Genomic DNA, 22765 nt, shown 5'->3' with positions numbered 1-22765 from the left:
CAGCCGCAAGCGGGGCCGGTGCTCGGCCCGCTCCCCGCCAGCACGCAGGGCCCTGGCCGAGGCTTGGCGAAAGGGAATTTAATGGGGCCGAGGAAGTAACCAATGCAAGTTTATAAAAGCTTTTATTTGCTCTTGGTATGACCAAGAATGGGACAGTGATCTTTTATACAATTTGATACAGTAAGTGGTACAAAAGAATGTGTTTTAAATAAAAAGCCAGAGTGGAGTAGCAAAAATATTAAAAGATTAAGTAAAAAATCGTAGGCATGGGAATTAATCCTAGACCTTAAGTTGATGCTGTTTTTCCACCATCCGAGTCCGAGAGCACAAAGCGCCGCGTTTACCCCTGCCCCGCACCGCCACGGCACCGGCAGCTCCCCCGGGCAGCGCCGAAGCACTAAAGAGAAAGCGGTTAACCCAGTTGTAGGATAGATTCAACCTCGGGTTTTAGTTTAGCACGACCAATTTAATCAAGTTACATTTTTTGCCATGACAAAAAGGTAGCGCCGAGTCTTCCTCCGCTGGCCGGGTCAGCTAAAGCCCCCCCTTCTGCGGTGGCACCGCCGGCACCGGGGCAGCTGGCGCGGGGAAAGCTGCTTTCGCATCCTTTTCTAGGCTGGCCTTAGGCTTTATTCCACACACAGGGCTGGGGAGGGGGGTGTCTTCCAAGTAGAGGTTTCACAAGCAGTTAGTTTGCTAGCTAGCAGGAAGTTTAGATACCGGCAGAAATAAAGTTACTGCAAATTCCTCCAACATGATTATTATTACTTTTTTTTTTTTTTAAAGCATCTGCATCGACTCTTGTTGCTCACTCCTCCTCGGCTGGGCCTTGCACTCCACAACACAAAACAAAGCCAAGCCACGCGGTTAAAATTCATGGTTTTTATATGAACAGAAGTAGACCGTCTAGAAATATTTCAGTTTATTAGCTCGGTAAGGAGAATAGGAAACGGAGGTGGTAGCTAGTAGTACCAGCGAGTGGCCTGTTCTCTACCTGTTGGCTTGCAACGAACACAGCGTCTACAAAGGATCCCGAGGGATTTACACAGAGGGAGACGAGCCCCTGGAAGCAAATAAAAAGCTCACGTTTAAAACAAGGATTATACAAAAAAAAACCAAAAACCCTTGATGTATATTTCTCCATTTTTCCCTTTTTGATAATGTTAGAAAGTGCAGATTTAACCAAAAGGTAGCCGTACTCTATTTACAACGCTGACCGGCAGGCGCGGGACGTGAGAAACGCAGCGGTGCCGATTTATCCGCCAGTCCCAGGGTCCTGCCCGACCCCAACAGCCACTCGACTGGGAAGGGTTAACACACACGGAGACAAAATGCCAAAATACAGAGGAAAAGGGAGACACCTCGGTCAAGTTACTACACGGGAAGCCGTTCGAAACTAGAAGTTCAATGTTAAAACACCATCACTTCATTAAATCAGCATTATTTACTACTTTCATTATTTACCGAAGGCAGTCCAAAACTCAAGCGGACAAGAGCGAGGCACAAGCTTGTCCAACTTTAAAGGAGAACGTGAGGCTTGGGGGGGGAAGAAGTGTCTATTTAAAATATCTTTTTGTCCTTGGCTGGAGCAGCTCTCCTACGTGGTTATTTTAAATGCGAGGCAAGTGAACGTACAAACACTCCTGCAGACTGAACGCCCGGTTCAGCGGGAGCAGTCGACAATGTCAGACTGGCAGTCCTTAACCCCCTTCCTTTCAGAAATGACTAAGCCACGCCATCGGTGACACCGGAGCCTGGCCGGGGCAACGCAGAAGGCGAGCTGGAAAAGCAAGTTAATCCCAGGGGGGGGCTGAGCAGCCCTGCTGGGATCACCCACCACGTTCCCACAGCACGGGACTGGGAGCAAGACTGACCCAAGTACCAATGACTCAGCTTTTAACACTGGAAAACGGAAAGTTTTCAGGGAGGTAATAAATTAAACTGCCAACTTTTTTTTTTTTCTCCTTCCTTTTTTTTTTTTTTTTTTAAATCTAGTTTCACTCAGCCTTTTGCTAGGCTACTGAACAACTTGTTGGAGCGGCTAACAGTAAGAGAGAACTTAAAAGTTCATGTTAACTGCTGTCAGTTTGGGAATTGCATGTTATATTCATACACATAAAGTAGACAACCACATCACCCTCCATAGAAAAACTAGTGCATGCAAATAACTCTTCCATATCATAAAACCCAACGGCTATGCAGGAGGAGAGAGAAGATATACTAGTGAACTGACATTGGCTAGAGGGAAATTAGTAGGTATCTTCAACATTTTTACCTTGAAAGCTAAATCAGTGCTTTGTATTAAATTTTTGGCAAACATACCACGTTGCCATCCTTTTAATTAACACATCACACCATGAAGAAATGCAAATAAAAGCAGCATGCAGGCAAAAGGAAAGAGCCGCAAGTGAGGAAAAAAAATATGGCAGCAGGAACAGTTCTGAATGGCTAGATCACCAAAAAGGAGACACAGCAGATTAAATGTAGTTATTTTTTTTTGCACCACCCTTTGTCCTCGATGCATTACACCAACAATTACAGAAAGCAATCACAAAAGAGTTCAGTATTTTAAAATGGTCAAGTATGGATGGTACGTCTCCTGCACATGCTTCCACCAGAAGAAAAGAAAAGAAAAAAAAGAAAACAAAAGTTCCTTTCCACATAAGGCACAGGACAAAATAAACCCCATTCACAGACTCAAGGCGAAAATGAGTGTTTTCCTGGCTCTTTTGCTGATGCATCTAGAGAATATGGTGACTCAAGCACATTATCCATGACAGAAAATTCCACTGTTGTACAAAATAAATTGTTAATTCTAACTTTTATTCTTATACAATTTGCAGAATAGAGTTGAATATGATTGCTATATGTTTTAATGTCAGGAGGAACGGGACTATAATACAACCAAAACGTAGTGGTAAGTTGAGCAGGTACATTAAAAAATGAAGTCACGGAGATGATTTTCCTATACATGTTGTTGAGAAAATTATAGTACGCAAGCTGTCCTAAACGGAAAAACAAAGGGAGACAGGAGCTTGTTAAGATGAGGAACAAAATTGGTTTAAGGTTAAAAACGGGCAGAGTGGTTTGTTTTGCAGCGAGAAAAAAGGGGCGGTGGATGGCGATTGGTGATATAGGAGAACGTTCAGCAACACTTGCTCTTCCAGCCTGTCACCCCACCTCCACTGCTGATATCTACATTTTCACTGTTGGGCTCTTTTACAGGGGTCTGCAATGAGACAAGTAAAAAGAGTTAGATGACTCTTGAGATATTCTGAAATAAAGTATTCAGAGCTGAAGAGATAGCGGCTTACAAAGAGACTTACATCACCAAATAATATTATCAATAAACTATGGACAAAGAGCTCCACAGAAACATAAGGAATCCTCCTCCCCCCTCCAGCAAAAGTATGCGAAACCAATTTAAGGGGACTTTGTTTGTTTTGTTTTAAATAAACAACAACTGGAAAGCTGGGGGCAGGAGGGGGGGGAACAAACAAACAAACAAACAGCTTTTGAACATGGACCATCCCAAAGTAAACTAAACCTATTTCTAGATCCTGCTCTTAGAACTGACACTTAGACTTTGGTGGAGTTAAGTAAATCACAGCGTACAACTAACACAAGCTGAAGTTAAATTATGTGAACTAATGACCTTAAAAAACCACACAGTATTTTATGGATAAAGAGGGGTTGTTCAAAAGCATCTGCCTTCCAGTCAACCAGGACACCAGTTTCCGAGGCAGCGGACAAAACAGGCTCGTCTGCGTCACGGGATGTAAACTTGGTTAGACCAAAGCAAAAATCAAAGTCAAGTGGTTTTGATCAGATGCTAACATCTACTTTCAGCTGTTTAGAAACTAACCTAAGCATTCATGAAAATACTGCAGTTTAGTCTCTATATTCCTTTTCTTATTCTCTTTGTCACAGCCTTGCAAAAGCAAACCCCCCTGTTCTTTGGATAAATACACTGAGGCCCAAAATAAAAATTTAAAGGTCAAAAGGGTCAGTAAGACTTGCTAGCCTGACCTCCTGTTTACAAAAGGCCAGGGATTTTCATCCCATTTCTCACAGAAAGCTTGTCAAAAACTGATTTAGAAACAACTCAGAACTACAACAGCAAACCAGACACTGTTGAGCAGATGTGTATTTAAAAGGGTTGTGAAAAGATTCAGCATTGACATTGCACTCAATTTCTAACCAATTAACTCGGATGACATTATCAATAGCATGCATGCAGGAGAGCGGTGGAAGACATTGATGAAGGCAGTCTCTATACAGGGCAGCCCCTACCACTAAGCTGGAGCACAGAAAAACCACACAGCGTCATTCGTTTAGGGGCAAAAGCACATATGCTAGAGTTGGCCGACCCACGTCTCTTGAGCTCCACAGAGCTTCAGCGCTGGAGAGGCATGACCTGATCGTAAGCAGGAACGTGGTAGCATGGGGGTTAGTTACTGTGTAAATCAAGCCCTTGGCTATGGGAGTACATCATCTAACTGGAACCAGCCCTGGAGCCACCCACGTATCCAGCCCAGCTCAATCCTGCAACACAACAGTGGCAGCTCTTGGAAGCCAATGCATTTTCTACTCATGAAAGATATCGGGGATACAAGGATAGCAGTACCCTGTAGCTCTGGGCATACAAAGATTTAGGTACAGGCCACGGACAAGACAACCATCTTTATGGTACACTGTACGTTTCAGGAAGGGGAACCAACCACCAGGATGAACTGGTGATCCACATTCTTCTCTCGGTTGCAATACAACCGTCCAATAAAGCCTCCAATGAAATGCAGAGGCTGAGGGGGCTAATCATTGGAAACAAGGTAGGAAGTGACAGAGCTCGTTCATCTGTTCTATCAACCACATCTAAACTCTTCCCAACAGGCACTCAAGAGTTTTTAGACAGTGTTGCATATTGATGGAAATGGTGGCAGGGAGAGGACAATTCTCTTCTACGCCAGCTGAAGTGTTTTAATTCCAAGCACACGTACAACATAACCATGAGTTTAAGGGCCAAACAACTACAAGCTTATGTTCCTTCACTCTCTGATGTATACTACTCACTCCACATGGTACCTCTACAATAATGAAACATCAAACAAACTTTAGAAGCTTAGAAGCTTTAGATGTACAATACTCCTCCTTCAGGGACTGGTTTGTCTTAGCATGCCCAAGTCAAAAGCTGCAACAATTCAGGTAAACGTAAAAAGCAACAGGAGCTGAAATTTTAGGGTATTTTTTTCCAACTAATCTTGTAAGCACCTACCTTTCGAAGAATGTCTTCTGCTAATGTGAGGAATGCCTTCTCAATGTTTATATTTGCTTTTGCACTAGTTTCGAAAAACCTAATACCATGCTCCCTAGCAATCTAAACCAAAAAAGAAAGAAGATGATTAGCATTACTGCAGAGTTATTCAATTGGTGCTGCTCTAACTTCAGGACTAGCAGCATTTATAAGCATTGAATATATTTTCAGCCGTAGCAGGCATCAGAAGTACTAGCTAAGCAAAGTGTCACAAAAGAAGATTCGGAACTTAATGGTTCAGAAACAGCAATTAAAGTGTATTAAATCACAAGTCAATGTCTGAACATAAGACAACAGATACCATACAAGCCTGTCACACGGTAACTTAACTAAAAATTTTCGGGCATCCTTTGTTATCAAAGAAAGCAGAAAGTGCAGATGAACTCACTCCATCCATGGCCGTTGTTTGCAATGTGGCTTCTGAGAAAACATTCCCTAGACTTACAAACCATTAGCAAATCCAGCTACCTTGTTCATTCCCTGGCACATCCCGTTGTGGCATCTCAACCACCTGGAGATGGAGGGAAGTCTTGGCACTGATTTGATTACTTTGATAAGCAAGTTTTTGTCTGACACTTACCTGTTCACCTTTTGCTTTAGGGACAACTCTTTTATCTTCCATGTCACACTTGTTTCCTAACAGCATCCTCTCCACATCTTCATTGGCATGCTAAAATGAGACAAGAGACAGGTTTACACATCTCCCCAACAAGCAGTAAATATCTACTTCACTTTTGTACTTCCAGGCTGTTTGAAGTCCAAGCAAACATTTACAGGTCTTGGTGTCCTGCACTTTCCTGAGTTGTAACAAAGACTGCTAGAAATCATTCTTCAGACAGTGCCTTTAGATTAAGTTGCTTATATAACATGGAAGTGGAATGAGACAACAGCTACAGGTTTGACAGCTCTATCATCATCTCAATGCCCGTCATTTTCCCCCTTCCTTTTTATTTCTGAAGTTTTAAGTGTGAAGTCTTCCTTTCTGAAAAGGACTAAGTGCTGTTCTGCCACCCAGATCCTTCTAGTTAATGACACTTGCCTACCAAATCTTTGGTAGTTTGCATTCAGTGACATGGGAAAAGAATCAACTTCCTGCCTGGCACTTAGAGGTGTCAGGTTTTATGTGTACTAGACAAGCACATTACAGAAATGATCCTACAAAACATCACAGGACAAGAAGCACCCATGTCTACAGGTGCCAACAATCAAGCTTCATGCACTGGAGCAGCTCCAGCTGACACTACTACTTTTTTGGTGTTTAAAGCGTTCTTTGTATAGTTTTATTGTAGACAGGTAAGTCTCCTTAACAATTGCAACTATGCTTTCAACAACCACAAAGCCAAATAACCAAGTTAGTAAAAAATGCTTTTGCTTGTAATTTTTTTTTTAGAGGAGTTACCAAGTTAACTAACAAAAGGAAATTACAGCTCTCCAGCATCATGCTGTTCCTCTGATGTTGCAATCATCAGAACAAGACTGCATGTCAGCTTTGTGCCTTAGCTCTATCTGTGAAGTACTTCACACAGAAGTTGAGAAACTCATGCAGTGGAACAGAATGCAGACTGTATACCAAGCGCCCGTAAACCAGGACACTGCAAAGGGAAAACGGAAGCAAGCACCACACCAATGCTCAGGATCCAAAGAAAAGGAGGACCGCATACACAGGGAATCCCCTTTGTAAGGCAAAAGCGAGTGCCAATGCTTTCTCAAGGAATGCTGAATGAGCAAAAATACCTTGGCTGTTCAGTTATTGAAGTACTGCCAATATCCATCATAGTAAGGAAAGAACATGCCAAAGACATCCACCAGACTAGCAGAAATGTTCCAGCAGCCACAGCACAAAGCATCACTTAAGTGGATAACGGAAGTACTTTGAAACCTGCCATGAGAAGCTGCTTGGAAAGTCTAATCTGAATTTACTTTCACTCCAACAGCCTTAATACTACTTTACTGTAGCGTTATTAATAGAACTAGAGAGGCAAGAGATCCACGTACCCAGTACTCCTGCTTACAGTAATAACCCGAGGAAAATCACCCACAGTTTTTTTTCCTTCAGGTCACAAGGAGGAAGAGCAACCAGACAGCAAAGATTAAGACACCATGTAGAATAAGACTCCAAAAATCTTAACTTTTCATACACACACACAAAACTGCTTACACAGCAACAGACTGCTTTCAAACACAGCCAGCCCCAACACGGAAAACCGTGCACTTGAGCAACTCAACTAATTCCTACTAGCCCAAAGCAAAAGTGCATGGCATAGTACACCTCTGCAGAATGTGCGAACTTTAAATAATGAAGTATTTAGCAAGGATGAAGGTGTAACATCTCTAGGTTTCCTGGTTATTTCTAAATCAAGCCTTAAGTATGTTGTAGAATAGCCTCCTTGCACAGAACAGCAATTCAGAACAGCAGCTTGCTTATTAAAAATCCTCCTCCTTGAGAGAATATCCTTGGCAATATTAACTCCTTGTACAACCAAAGCACTTAGTTATTCCCTTCACAACTATCATTTGCAATAATCCTGTATGTGAGTGGGTAACACCTGCCACAGCGAGAAGCCTCAACACTGCATCTAGAACCCCAGAGGATGACTTCACCCATCATTTCTGCAAATGCACTCCGTTAGCGAGCTTCTTCCATGATAAAAAAAGCTTCCTAAGGTGTCAAACGTCCCTTATAAAACTGCAGTAACCATGCAGGCTTCACAATGCACCTGAAATCAGATGCAGAGGTTTGTGTGACACAGATTTAAAAACATGAGGTCAGGAAAACCACTTGCTACTCAGACACAATGGTACGAATGAGATCCATTACCCAACTTCCTGGATACTACTGATTTTTTTAAATAAAGCAACTGCAGAATCTACAGGCCTTGGTTTCAAGTTTACATCCAACTCATTGCTGAGTCTCTTCCTGTGCTGCCTTAACTGCCCCCGACCTCCCTTCTGTACCCACCAAAACACGTACCTTTCCGTAAGCAGTATAGTTTCCCATTTCTCATGCTAGGAAATTAAAGTCCCAATATCACATTTTTGCTCTTTAACAACCTTTCACCAGCTTCAATGCTTCAACTAGCAATGCTTGACAGCACCCATCTGCTGACGGTCAGTTCTACAGGGCTGTCTTCATGCTTTCTAGGAAAATAATGAAGCTGGAAAATCCAAACATTTATTCCATTTGGGAATAGCATAACAAAAGCAACAACTAACAGTTGTGCCGCTCTAACATCTCAGAACTCCAGGAGAATGAACTCTTGGGGATCCAGGCACTAAATGTTTCCACATCAGTTTCTTCTCCTTCACTTGTCCTTGCTTGAAATCCTCCTAGCCTCCTTGTTTGGTACTCCTCTAACAAGGATACAAATCAGCTATGCAGGTTTGAGTAGTTTGCCATCATTCAACAACAGCAGTTTGCCAACATTCAACAACAGCAGTTTGCCATACTACCTGCAACAGCCATGATAAACTTGCAAATATTTCATCAATTTTGAGGGAGCAAAGGTGATCATATTTAATTATCTTCGAGGATTTACACAGTCATCCTTACAAAATAGGTTAGTACTAGAAGTGACATATTCTACAGCTACTCTACAGCTTATGGCTTAGTGTTGCTCCTCTGCACACCACCTTGTGGTGGCAGCTCCTCCTGAAAACTGCAGCGCCCAGAAGATGTATTCCTTACCTCTAAGTATTCTCCAGCACAAAGTTTGCTCCTGTACAAGTTTGACATTTTAGGACACCAGTAGCCCCTGTGTAGTGTTGTGATCCTTCACACCATTGTTGAAGGGAGGGTTGAGGCAGGGAACATAGAACATAGGACGGCCAAAAACCAGAACCCAAACCCCTGTGTTAATTTACACCTTCTGCCAGGGTAGAAGCAGAAGCTGCAATCCAGAAGCTGAGTTCTGTGGGACTCATCACATGCTCTATGGGTCACAACAAACAGCTGAATTCCAGAATCTTACAAACATTACTCACCTCATCTATGTTTCTGAGCCACTTGCTGATGTTTTCAAAGCTCTTGGCATTGGTGATGTCATATACTAGCATGATCCCCATGGCACCTCTGTAATAGGAGGTGGTGATGGTGTGAAATCGTTCCTGCCCTGCTGTATCCCTGCGGAAAACAGACAAGAGTACATATCAGAGGCACGCTCTAAAGAAACCAGCACGGTATATCTATCAGACAAGTGTGCATGGCCCAGCACATGCTCTGTTGCACTACTACCGAGGGATGTGCAATGTTTTTGAAGAGCGGTAGGACACACTCCAATGTGCATCAGCAGCAGCTTCAAGGAAGCCCCACTCCCTCACAGATGTAGCTGAACGCTCAGAGAACAAAAAGGGCAAGCTTCAGCAAGCCAGGCTCATGAGGGTACAGAAACATAGGGTCTGAAGCTTCTCTTTTGGATTTTATTTTACAGGCGATTGTTTTTTTAAAACCACATTTCAGAGTCAACTATGACAGAGACAAAAGACACTGGTCTGCTTAACTGGGCTTACAGGACTAAGGTGTCAAGAAGATGAAGCTATCTGTTGAACAGCAAAGTGGTAGGTTGCACTAGGTCTTCCGGTATACTACCACAATAAGTAAACCCAGTATCAAGTCATGGTAGAAATTAGTTAATTTTAGACTTTGTATTTTTATTGACAACTTGAAACTTGCACCCAAAAGGAGGAACTGTTATTGCCAAGTCTCATATCTCAGGAAGTGTCTCAAAGACTTCTGAGCCTCTGTGGAAGCCAGTAGCAGACAGCATGAAAACAGGAGCAAGAAATCTTCTACCAACGCTTTGACAGGACTGTGAGCTCCAGCAGTGGGAGCATCTGAATAACCCCAGAAACGTCACTGTCCCAGACACCCTCTCCTGTTACTGACCAGTTTTTCCCAAATGAACATAAAAATAAGCCACTTTAAAACTCCATCTACAATTTTTAAGTTACATACCATAACCACTGACCAGCCTGATTAGACATGGCACAAACCCAGCTGACTCAGTACTCAAGTTTCTGTAGGAAGTTCCCAAAATGTTGTAGGTTGTTTAGCAGTGCCACTGTCAAAGACAGGAGAGTCTGGAACTGCAACCAACAATGACCTGACCCAATTATCCAGTGAACACCACCATGATGCCTGAGAAGATCCCTTTCCATTTCAGCAGCTGCTGAGCAGCCACAAAGACGATCACTCAACATTTTCTGGAACTCAGACTTAACACTGAGAGGAATTTTGTTTTCAGATCAGTTTTATAAAGCTTTAAGTTGGTCTTACAAATGTATATTCCTGAAATTTTACATCAAAGTGCATGAAAAAAAAAACTAGGACATGTACTGTAACATTAAATTGTTGATTTCTATAAGCAATATGCTGAAAATTGATCATGCAAGATTAATGACTATTTATATTCCCATCTCATTCTGAGATCTTTGATGGAATGCATGAGATTTGGTTAAACAAACCTGCTTGCCACTACATTGAGAATTAGTAGTTAATCGCATATTCTACAGTGTCTTTTGGAAGACATAAACCTAACAGATTACATGTTTACAGACAGTTTTCAGTGACACTATTCACATAAGAAAGACATGGACCTGTTGGAGCGGGTCCAGAGGAGGTCACAAAAATGATCTGAGGGCTGGAACACCTCTGCTATGAGGACAGGCTGAGGGAGTTGGGGTTGTTCAGCCTGGAGAAGAGAAGGCTCTGGGGAGACCTTATTGAGGCCTTTCAGTACTTAAAGGGGGCTTACAAGAAAGATGGGGACAGACTTTTTAGTAGGGCTTGTAGTGAAAGGACAAGGGGTAATGGCTTTGAACTAAACCAGGGGAGATTCAGACTAGATATAAGGAAGAGATTGTTTACACTGAGGGTGGTGAGACACTGGCCCAGGTTGCCCAGCAAGGTTGCAGATGCCCCATCCCTGGAAACATTCACGGTCAGGTTGGACGGGGCTCTGAGCAACCTGATCTGGTTGAAGATGTCCCTGCTTATGGCAGGGGAGTTGGACTAGATGGACCTTTAATGGTCCCTTTCAACCCAAACCATTCTATGATTTGATGATTCTATGACAAGGTAGAATCAAAGGTGTCTCCAAATTTAAACCGGTCTAAATTGAGATTACACATTCCCTAACAGCCTTCAGAAAGATACAGTGTTCCCCCCCAACCCACAGATCCACGTTTCCTTGCTCACAAATGAGTAATCTCAGAAAAGATGATGGGACTGCAGTTGAGCTAGTTCAACTCATTTCCCTCTCAACTGTTCCTGAGGTCACAGTAAATGCCTTGGCAGAACATGGACACTGCCAGGCACAGAGTCCTGTGAAAACTCACCTCTCCCCACCGCCCCACCACCTACAGTTGAACCAACAAACACTGACTGTAATTGCCAAATCAATTTGTTTAAGCACACGTCAGATTTCTGGCCAAGTATCAGTTGGCCAATGGGAAGTAAATGAAAAGCCTTGAAATCTGAAAATGGCATGGAGGAAAAGTTTCTGAGACGCAGGGGAAATGCTCTACAAAGTTTCTTCTCAAAGAGTCTTATCAGCTCTGTTTGGCTCAGACCCCAGGATCACAGTTTTGAGGCTGATTGCTCCCAAGATTTTATCTTCTCCTAGGAGATGACAAACACCAAGAAGAGGGCAAAGAGCAGAGGAGGAGGAACAGGGGCAGGTCCTAAACCCGAGCACCACTTTGTTCAGAGATGTTCTGACAGGCCATGCTGCACAGAGGTCTGGCTCACTGGCAGTAGCCCCAAGAGGCCATCTAGTCCATTCCCTGGCTCTACAAAATGTTGAGGGATACCCACATTATTCCTGAAAGATGCCTGATCTTCTGCTGGAGACCTCTGACGATTGCTGGCTTGAATCCCCCTCTCTCATCTCCTTTCTGTCCCATTTGGAAGCGTCTCCTGATGGCACACCTGGGTCTTCCTTAGTGCAAATTAAGGCCATCAATCCTTGTTTTACCTTTCATAGGTAACTAGAGGAGTTAATTTCCCTTCTTTCTACAACTAATTTTGCATACTCAAACACAGTTCTTGCACCTTCTCTGAATTTTCTCAAGCCACCTCAAGTTCTTTAGACCTTACTCACTGGCCAAACGTCTAAGATACACAGCCTCACCTGTTGCTCTCTCTGGACTCCCTCCAATTTGCCCATGTCTAAGCAAAAACCAGGACAATACTCCAACTTACCAACCTCACACAGGAATATTTGCTAGAAGACTTGGGCATGCCTGTTTATGCATCCCACTCCCTTTCCTCATAATTAAGCAGATTTTTCTGACATTTGAGTAATTGATTATACATACTGAACTTGCTAACTTTGCATTTGCCTCTACCGAATTTCACAGGACTTTTTTCAATGACATTTCTCCAATCGGTCAAAAGCAATCTGAATTATAATCCAGTCCTCTACATAATTTATACTTTGCAACTTCATCTTTTCCTGCTTAGCTTAAATACAATAACCATACTCTCTATTCCCTTATCCCATCTGTTAAAGAAAACATTGCCTATCATGAAACTCAAGACAGACTCCTGCAAAATATCTCAACAGAACTCTTACTCACACATAGTTTATTTTCCCTCACCATGAGTTTTGTATCTACTTGATAGCATCTTCACCTAAGTCACTTCCCCCTAACTTGCTCATATCAAGCAGGACAGTGTCAGAAAAGCCTTATTAAAAACATCAAGACATACAGCATCTGCTGTTTCTCCCCTCTTGACAATGCCAGTAGCCATCACAGTAAGAATTCAGACTGATTTTACAAAACTTGGCACTGGCAACACTTAGTTGTTACTCATTGCTTGTCACGTCTTATGCGCCTACAACTAACTTGCTTAGTTAACTCCTCCAGTGTTTTTTCTGGCAACTGAAGCTAAGCTAATGGATGAAAAGAAAGCTGGAGAGGGAAAAAGCAAAGGACCTGGAGTGTTCCCCCCCCCTTTTTTTTTTAAATAAGTACTATATTTGCCCTTTCCCCTTCTTAATGGATTCTCCATTCATTATTCAGAGATAACTCTTAATGGACACGAGATTAGAGAACTGACTGAAGCAGAGGAAATGAGTTATGGTTTTCAAACTGCCTACGACTGATGAATCCACCCTGAGCAAACGGCACAAGACAGTCGGAGACCGCATGTCTTGTTTACTGCCCTGGCTTTCCATTCTTTTGTTCAAACCCCTAGGATGTAAGAATACACTTCAAAGCTATGGGTGTGCAATAAATCCTTGATGTAGGCAAAAACATTTGTGGAAGCTAGCTAGCTCTCCAAGCTAAAATACATGTAGACAAGGACTATTAAGATAGCCAAGGAAAATGCAGCCCTACTGCACAGGAGGAAACTGAGAGAACTTGGTTTGTTTAGCTGCAAAATGAAGACAAAGAAGGTTGTCCTGTGGGACTAGGGAAAGGAGAAGCGCAAGGAAAGTGAAGAATCTATTGAAGTTATTCTCATGCCAACATTAAAGTATGCATAAGCTATATCATATTAGAGGTTTAACCAACAGAGAAAGGAATTTCTGGGACAGCTTTCCGGTTGACCTAGCAGAGACTAAAGAAACCTTAAAATGTACTATGATTTGTTTATGAAAGATTTACACGGCTGCAACAAGGGATTATATCTGATGATATGTGAAGATCTTTCCAGTCACCATAGCTCAAAATAAAAGTCTTCAACATTTTAAACCAAATAATTCCTAGCAAAATAATCCTAAGAATTTTATTACTGTCCCACTGTTTCTTCTTATAATAGTTTTAAAACTACGCAGCAGAATACTGAATTGAAGAAACTGTAGTGCTGACATCAGGCACACTCTGGAAGCTTTAGCGACTGGGTCAAACACTTTCCTTCATAAAAGAACATCTGTAAGATACTTTGTGACTGGGAAATTTCAGCTTTTCTGAAAAATATTCAGCCAGGGGAAAAAAAAAAAGTCTATAAGTGAAGTATCTGATTGTTTTATAGGAAGTCAGACTGACATGCCAAAAGAGTCTCTTCCACCTCGAGCTACGCACATGGTGAATAGTCTCAAAAGCTCTCAGCAGCAAGAGTTAACTTTTAGATGTTCCTAGGGTAACTGCAAACAGTTAACTATTTTTCAGTTTACTGCAGAAGCAATTTTATCATCGTACTGCTTCCATACTAACACAACACTATCAAGTGTGATAGTTTCACACGCCACTGAACAGAAACAGATCAGTTGTCTTACCCAGCTCTGGAAGCTCTTCAGGATCTAGCCTTTTAGATCTCAACTTTCTGGTTTAATGATGCAAGTCACCGTCTTGCAACAAGACTGCACAGAGACTCCTGGGGCAGCAGTTCTGCAAACAAGCCTGTTCCAGAAGCACAAGAATCCAGCACTTTGCTAACTTGTACCTACTGTCATTCACCTCCGTCTATCAGAGTTCCTTGTTCTGGCTTGACAAGACACACTGCCCACTGACAGGCTGCCAGGAAAGCAATCTGCGTGAAAACTGGTAAATGGAAAATTCACAAGTGAGGAATCAACAACTGTTAGTCCCCACAAACCCCTGCAAAACTAACTCTTCATACAGCTCTACCCATTTATTTTAGTTACTCCTTAACATCAGTTTAAGCCTAGTTTAAGACTGTTTAAGACTAGAACTTTATACACCATGTGGCTGCTTAAAGAAACTTGGGATTACTTACTACTCTGACTTGGAAATGCTAATATGGACCTCTTGAAAAGGCTAATCACTCACCACTGCTCACATAACCCCTATCTGTTTATAATCCCTAAAAACCTATTCCTTAATACTGCAGTTATTTCTTGAACAGCTTTCTGCTCTACCCCATCCCTTCAGCATTCCACAGTCAGCATAAGGGTATCTGTGGTTCCCCTTTCTCTATTTCCATTACACTGAACTAGAGCTTCTCCCAGAGTCTCCCACTCCTGCTGATGGATTTCCAGCAACTTTGATTTCCACTGTCCTTGAGCTTAAAGTCCTTCCTTCTCTTCTGTGTCTACTACCACTATGTATTTTTCAGATTACAGTAATATTTCCTTTCAGCTTCTGCTTCACCAAGATGAAAACCCCAGATCTGTCTTCTGTGCATTCTCAGAAGCACATAAGAGCCATACCTGGTCAGGCCAGAGGTTTTCCAGCTTCCACTTCTGTGTAGTTCAAGGGCTTCTGGAGCCAGAGATCACATCCGTGTATTTAACAGTCCAAACCAGACTGTTCCTTCATGAAATACCTTGCAAACCCACGTACTTCTGCAGCTACCACAATATCTTGTGATGAGGAGTTTCAGAGCTTAACCTCATTTCCTTGTGTTTTGCACATGCCACCTTCTAGTCTCACGCTAGAACTAATGTTCTGGTATTGGAAAAGGCAAAGAGTTATATCAATCTTTACCTACCTTTTCAAGTATACTCATGATTTAAAAAATGTGCTTTGGTCGCTTGTCTGACATCCTGAAGAATCTTAAATCTTTCTAGTTGTTCTTCCTAAAATAGCTCTTACATCCCTCTGATCATCCTACTTACCCCTTTCTTTCTAGGCCATGCTAATCAAAATTGTATATTATGTTAGACTGTGACAATTCCCTGCCCACTGGAAATGATCGCACCCACGGTATCAGAAAAATCACATTTAATTTCTGAATTGCTACATTATGCTAATAAGTTTAGTGAATTACAGGATGCCTAAGCCTTTCGGTTTCCATTTCAAAGCACTTCTATCCAGGTTCCTGGAGTGTATGATATTACACTCTTCATAGCTGAATTTTTAGCTCTACTATTCTATTCCTCTAAAGCATTTCATCACTTTTGCAATAACTCCATCTTTTCCTGGAGCAGTAATCTCTCATTTTGGTTCTTTTATTCTCCGTCCCCTCTCCGTACTATAAGCATTACTGTATTAATATTTTTCAAGACATTCATCAGTGTCAACCCTCCCGGGCCCCACCCTTCATAACTATTTCTACTCCCAAATCTTTACTCTAATTCCTTTCTCCCAAATCCTGTACTAAGCCCACCATTGGTGACTTTCCATATTGCACCGTATCATATACTGTCACATCAACAATTTTTCTAAAGAGACAAACCAAGACGACACTTGATTCTTCTATGTGCTTCCACCCAGAATTTGACATACCAGTAGTCCTCTTGATGGATCTGCCCTGAACAAGCTCATTCCTTCAGAAGGCCAGTCCCGAGAGCTGTGTCCCATCCTCCTCCTTGCTTGCAGCCCATGCACCACACCGGGCTTGCTCAGCCTAGCTGAGGCTCCTCCAGAAGCTCCCTGCACACAGACATAGTCCCACTTGCTACCCAGTCCCACCATTCTCCACTTCCTCTTGTCCCAACCTCCCCTCTCCCCATTTCAACATCGTTTTGCAACAGATACATTCACATTTGGAGCAATATGAAAATGCTTTAATCCTAGCTTGATCCTTAGTGAATAGCAACCCCACTTTTTAATAGCTATGAAGTATCAAGTTGCTTATCACCTCTGGCAAGGTTTAACTCAGCTTGACCTTTGTATTCTTGCTTTACTCCTCTATATATATTTCAGAGGTCAAGGCATGACTGAGATACTGCCACATCTGCTCATTTTCCATACCCGGGGAGAGAGGTAGGTAGCTGTCCCACTGTGCATGAAAGGAGCAGAGCTATATTAGGAAGTGCTGGTTTTATCTGTTTTCTGTCAAACTAATTGCCTGTTGAGACCACATCCCCACCCCTAAGGAGTACAAAAGCCAGTACCAGCCACAGTAAAACACAGTGGCACTGCTTTGCAGGCAGCCAGAGACCAATTCCTATACCAGAACAACAGCATGAGAAAGATTTAATATGCAAGTGATGGAGGATTATACAAATCGGTGAGAGGGAGGTCAATGCAGTAATTTTAAACTGAGGAATGGTTTATTTCTATTGCTTTCTGTATGTGAAGAGAAATACGCTTTTCACCATGTAAATAACAAATGCTACATAATCAAATACTTAATCACTCCCACTGATGTAGAAACCTTATTCTGTAAGTGACAGGTTTGTTCAGCCATCGCTTTTGCCCGTGACGGCTCACTGAACACAGCTCCTTCATAAACATTGAGCAACTCTATGCAAAGAAACTGTCATATTTGAGAAACGGCTAACACATACTAAGTTCTTTAAGGTACAAAATTCTGTCACCACCTGTCATTTTGCAAACAGCTGCATGTCACTATTATGGAAAAAAAAAGGTTTCAATCTGGATAAGCACCAATAACAATAATGATGATGATAATAATAACAGCAACAATGACAAGACAAAGCTGTCTTTGCTTCTAACAATGAAAGGGACTGTTAGGAAGCAAGAAAATAGCATTATGAAAGGCTGGACAGAGATATGATGGCACTGTGGAGAGCCATGGCTGCACTTACACTTGTGGAATGGGCCAATGTCATTGCACCCTGTATCCTGTCTCTGTAAGCGACCAGAAGCAGCTCAAGATGTGCATACAAGAAACAGGGCAGACTGACAGGCAACCTCACAAATGGGACGATAGTTTTCAGTTAAGGGGGAAAACCCACAAATGAAATAGCTGTCATTCCTCCTCTAAATTCTGAGCATGGATATGCTCCATAAACACAAGCACACCTACAATGCAATACTAACTGAAAGCACGCAAGCGCCACAGGTCTCATCTCTTGTCTTTAACTGAAAGTCTGTTTTCTCTTCACCACCCGTCTTTTGTTATCTTCTGATCAGGTTAATCAAGTATGGAGCTGTGTCCCCATGGAAGTGCTACCTACGACTCAGAAGACATGTTCTGTTGATTCAGCTACATTAGCTGCTTCCTGTGCGTTTACTTCAGTTGTAAAAGCATGACCCATACTCTGGACGCAAGAAAAGCTACAAGAACAGCCTCGGGTTTACAAGGGAAATGTTCCACTAAATGCATCCCTTGCTTACTAAACTGCAGCGGGAGTGAAGTGTAATTCTGGAAATATGTTACACAACTCCTAGAAGTACAGGGAGAGTTTAAATACAGGAAGTGGTGGTTAAATATAGATGCATTGCACAAAGTATCTTCACCAAAAGACACTACTGTTCTAGCCACCAAACCACTGCTAGGCAAAATTCCTTGTACAGGATTGGAAACAGCAAAGCCTACTGGTTTTTTTTATTATTATTATTTTTATTTTTTTCCATCAAAGACACATGCCATAGAAGCTTCATTTTCTGCTTTCCAAGTTTCATTTCAAAGGCAGAATTTTAAACTGGCAGGAACAAGAAGCAGATTCAGACAAAAACCTCCCAACTTTGCAATGTTTAAAAGTTGTAATTTCATAAAACTCAGCTCACCCAAACCCCTCTTCCATTTCCCTAAGCCACTAAAACCCACAATGCATACAGCTTCATTATGGCTTGCTTCTTTGTCTATATACACATTAAGCATCCTCAGTATTCTATATTTTCAGTTTTTACATTTCATGATGACTTTTTCCTAAGTTTAATCTAACACTTCCTTTAAGTCATTCCAATGTTTCTACCTTTCTATCCCACAGTAGTTCACAGCACCTACTCTGTTGGGGTAAAAAATACAACACAAAACGATTGTTAGAAGTTATGGTTTGACCTGGGTTGAAAATCTGAATGTTAACAGTCTGGTGCACTCATACAGCAAGAGCTGCCCAGCAAGTCAATCAGTGAAGCTGCATTACACCTGAATGCCTCTTTAGCTAATGCTCTCAGTTCCCAGCTGATCTATACCTACCCTTCCTCAGACAGCTCCATCTAAAACATTGCCCTTATGAACACGGTTACTCTTTGTGGCTCCCCGCTGAAGCATTCCAGCACGCTGAGTTACTTCATCACCCAAGTGCTTCCTTATCAATAGGCTACGCAGTTCATACAACAAAATCAACTTCAACAAGTCTTTCCCTTGCAGGGCACAAAGCAAAATAACTAAGTTGGCCAACTTCTGCCTGCAGGACTGAGATACAAAGTGGACACTCAGAGTGATGGTAACGAGGATTCAGAATACATTCATCAGGAAGGATAATAATTCAGCCAGTTTTCCAAGGACCGAGGAAGACCAGTGCTTCCTTCTAACTGGAACCCATTCATCTGCATCTACAAACATCAAGCCATAGAAGATTTTTATTAGTGGGGGAAAAAAATGGGCAAATTCAAGTTCTAAACTCTCAGTAAAGCTGGAGAATGCACCAGCAATATGTGTACATGGTTGAGGAGGGAGTCTAAACAAACATGCAGGCTAGGGAAAGCCATTAGCTTTCCTGACCTGACTTGTTACAGAGCTATTAGAAGAAAAATCTCTAGTTAGACATGCACAGCAAGCTAAAAGGGAAGAGTTTAAGTTTTGCCTCATGTTAGACTTTCCTACAGAAATGCAGCCATGTTTTCAGCCAGCTGAGAAACTCTCCACCGTTTACCACCGAGAAACACAAAATAAGTGCAGACGTGGATTACACTTTCTTGCTGACACAAAGCAAGGCTACTAGTCAATTTATAGCCATAGATTTGAGGCAACTCCTAATTTAAAAATTCAAGTTTTAAAACACTTCCCACTAAATCACAGACTGCGAGGATCCTGTCCTCCCAAATGGGAGATTTGCCAACAGCCTGTCCAAAGGAGCAGTCAGTAACAGTGGTTACAAACGCAACACAGAGATCCCTTCCTCATTTCTTAAAAAATGTTCAGGGGAATACACATGGAGCTTTACCACTACTGAAAATACAAAACACAGTTACAAAATTAGATACCTGAATGTAATCCCAGAAAGAGTAAACTCTTCTCACGAAAACCTGCCTCTGAAAGAAGCCATCCAGAACGATGTCACCCCATAGCTTCTTGGGTATATTACTTACCATATCTGTAGCTTGATCTTCTTTCCTTGTAATTCAACAGTTTTAATCTTGAAGTCTATCCCTAAAATAAACAAACACATAAATAAGTAATTAGTGTTTATTTACAAAAAAAGCAATTCCACATAAATTCACAACTGCTCCAGACAGAAGAGCAGCTTTTTTCTTCTTTTACTGTAATGTCAGGTAAACCAAGGATGTCCAAGTATGCTGGAACGCAAGAGGAGCGTGCCGACCAATGCAAACAGGGCCTCAAAGGGTCTACAATCCGTCAATGGACACCTTCAGCTAACACTGTTAAGATGATCTGACTTATAAAAGCTTTTAAGTTTCTTGCTTATTTTTAAGAAATAAAAATATCAGGTTTTTGCAATTTTTCTGGAGAACTTCCAAAACCAAGAAATTTGGGAGTTTGGGTATAAATTTAAACATCCTAAATAAACAGCAAGCTTTCCTGTTTTCTAAAAACATTCTTTCCCCCAAAATGATTAAACCACATATTTTGCATATGCTGAAAAATTATGTGAAATATTGTGGTGAATTTTTATTTTTATTTTTTTACTCTTAAGACCTAATCCTTGTGATACCACCATTTCAGAAACCTCTCAAAAAAAAAAAAAGCCGCTTTTCCCCAAGATTCTCTTTTCCATTAATCTTGTTCAAGTAATCTACCTGTAAGAATAACCTTAACTACAGAAATCCTAATGCTTGTTACCTGTTTAACATAACTCAAAGCAGTCAGGGCAAGAGCCTACACCAGAGCATGTGACAAGACTCCAGCCTATTAAAAATAGTCATCTTGCTTTTTACACTGTTGAAACAACCAGCAGAAACCCTAAATTGTCTTTTGAGCTAAACACACACATGCATGGTTTATAGACAGTCAACCTCAAGATTCAATAATGTAAGCAGAAAGGTTTAAGCAACGTGAAGCTTTCAACCAGCAATAAAAAGCAAGTTATCAGCATAAGCTGGCACCCAACTGCCATGTCTGTTTGTCTGGTTCCAGCCCTGCTCTAGCCTCTGACATGGTACAAGCAAAGTCAGGACTTGACAGAAGTGTGCAACCAGGACTCTCAAAACTCTGAGTAAGCAGAGACCATTTTGACAGAGCATGAGTAAGGTTTTTACTTTTAATACCAACTAATACAAAATAATTCACATTAATTTGTGGCAAAGCTGAAATGGTATCGCAAGGAAGCTAGTTAACTACGGGATTTGCAAGGACTGAGGAGATGAAGGAGAGCTGTCCTGTGAAGTCTTAGGAAAGAAGAAACTATCAAACCGAAGACAGATCATTAGCCAAGATCAATACTGCAACCGGTATTTACTATTTTCATTATTAATTCTGGTATAATAAATTGTCCTATTTGAAGTCTACTACTTACAAAAGTGAAAGGCACAGTACAAAGGACGATTAAAATAAGAAACCGATAATCTTGAAGACAGAATAAAAACAAGGGACAGGTGTCAGCAATGCAAAATGCAACATTACATGCCTGTTAACTAAGAATTTATTCTGTGAACCAGCAGCTGTTTTCAGATGACAACAAAGAAAGACTGAAGGCTGAGAGATTACCATTTTACTTTCACAGAGTAAGGATGATCTGATGGAGAGGCAACCCTAGAATAAGCAAATACAACCTTGCAGGCACCTAGTGAGAAATTTCCATCCCAGGCAGGGAAACATGAATACCATTGTGTAAGACCTTAGTGAAACCTCATTTGGGCAATGTGTGCAAACTAACTGCTCTTCCCCAGAAGAGATGGGCTCAGAGGCAGATGCCACGCAAGACAAGCCAGGATGAAGACCTCCCCCACCAGCTCCTCCATAGCAGAAGAGGCTTGAGGACCATGTCTTGTTCCAACCTTCTCTTCCCAAACCTGCCTACAAGAATTAGTAGCACAGACTACATCAGAGGAGCAGGAACATTACAGGCCATCTTCTCAAAATGCTCTGACAGTAATTAGATGCCAGAGTTCTGACTTTCAATTCAAATCAGAGAAACACCACTGATAGTTTTTCATGCTTTCCAAAAATCTGTTTATATTTAGACTTTTTAAAAGGCAGCAGCTGCAATCACAAACTTCCCTCCTAAATCTACAAGGTCATTTCATACCAAGTAAGATTAAATAGAATTTATGAAACACACTATTATGTAAGAAGTCTGCATGGAAAGTGTGCTTTGAACTCCACCAAGTCCAACTCCTTTTAGCTCTATATACTGCACACACTACTTCATTTTAACATTGAAATATTAAATTAGTAAAATCTTTTCACATAAAAATCAGGATACCAGAGCCTCTCTAGAAAGGCTACAATTTTAGATGGTGGGGGGGAAAAGAACCCCCCTCCCCACAGGCCTGTGTAGCACAGGGCAGGAACAGGGATGGCACTTGCTAGATGGACACCTACCATGTATGCAGTCAAAAAGGAAAATGGAGAATAACCCTTAAATTAATACCAAATGCAGCTCCTCACGGAGCCTCTTATGGTTACCAAGTATTTCATAAACATGAACTAGAGTGTAAAGGGGCAAAATTCCCCATTTCTAAGGATTTAAAGCAGTACAGGGACTAAAGGCTGAGGTTGTCCACTAATTC

The 22765-nt window shown here is 41.7% G+C and overlaps 1 protein-coding gene across 1 annotated transcript in view; it reads right to left on the bottom strand.

Annotated features, from left to right (window-relative positions):
- Positions 1-103: 103 nt before the first annotated feature.
- The window catches only part of RAB10 (RAB10, member RAS oncogene family), a 47091-nt gene continuing 24429 nt past the window's right edge, over positions 104-22765 (bottom strand). The window contains exons 2-6 of the mRNA XM_052809365.1: positions 20165-20225; positions 9293-9431; positions 5892-5981; positions 5273-5374; positions 104-3229 (exon numbers count right to left, since the gene is read on the bottom strand). Of these exons, the coding sequence (XP_052665325.1) occupies positions 3146-3229; positions 5273-5374; positions 5892-5981; positions 9293-9431; positions 20165-20225 (476 nt within the window). The 3' untranslated portion in view covers positions 104-3145. The remainder of the gene's footprint in view (positions 3230-5272; positions 5375-5891; positions 5982-9292; positions 9432-20164; positions 20226-22765) is intronic.

This window comes from Harpia harpyja, chromosome 15, assembly GCF_026419915.1.
Source record: "Harpia harpyja isolate bHarHar1 chromosome 15, bHarHar1 primary haplotype, whole genome shotgun sequence".
NCBI classification, from domain to species: domain Eukaryota; kingdom Metazoa; phylum Chordata; class Aves; order Accipitriformes; family Accipitridae; genus Harpia; species Harpia harpyja.
Note: the sequence above shows the minus strand (reverse complement) of the source record. Positions and strands in the feature narration are given on the sequence as shown.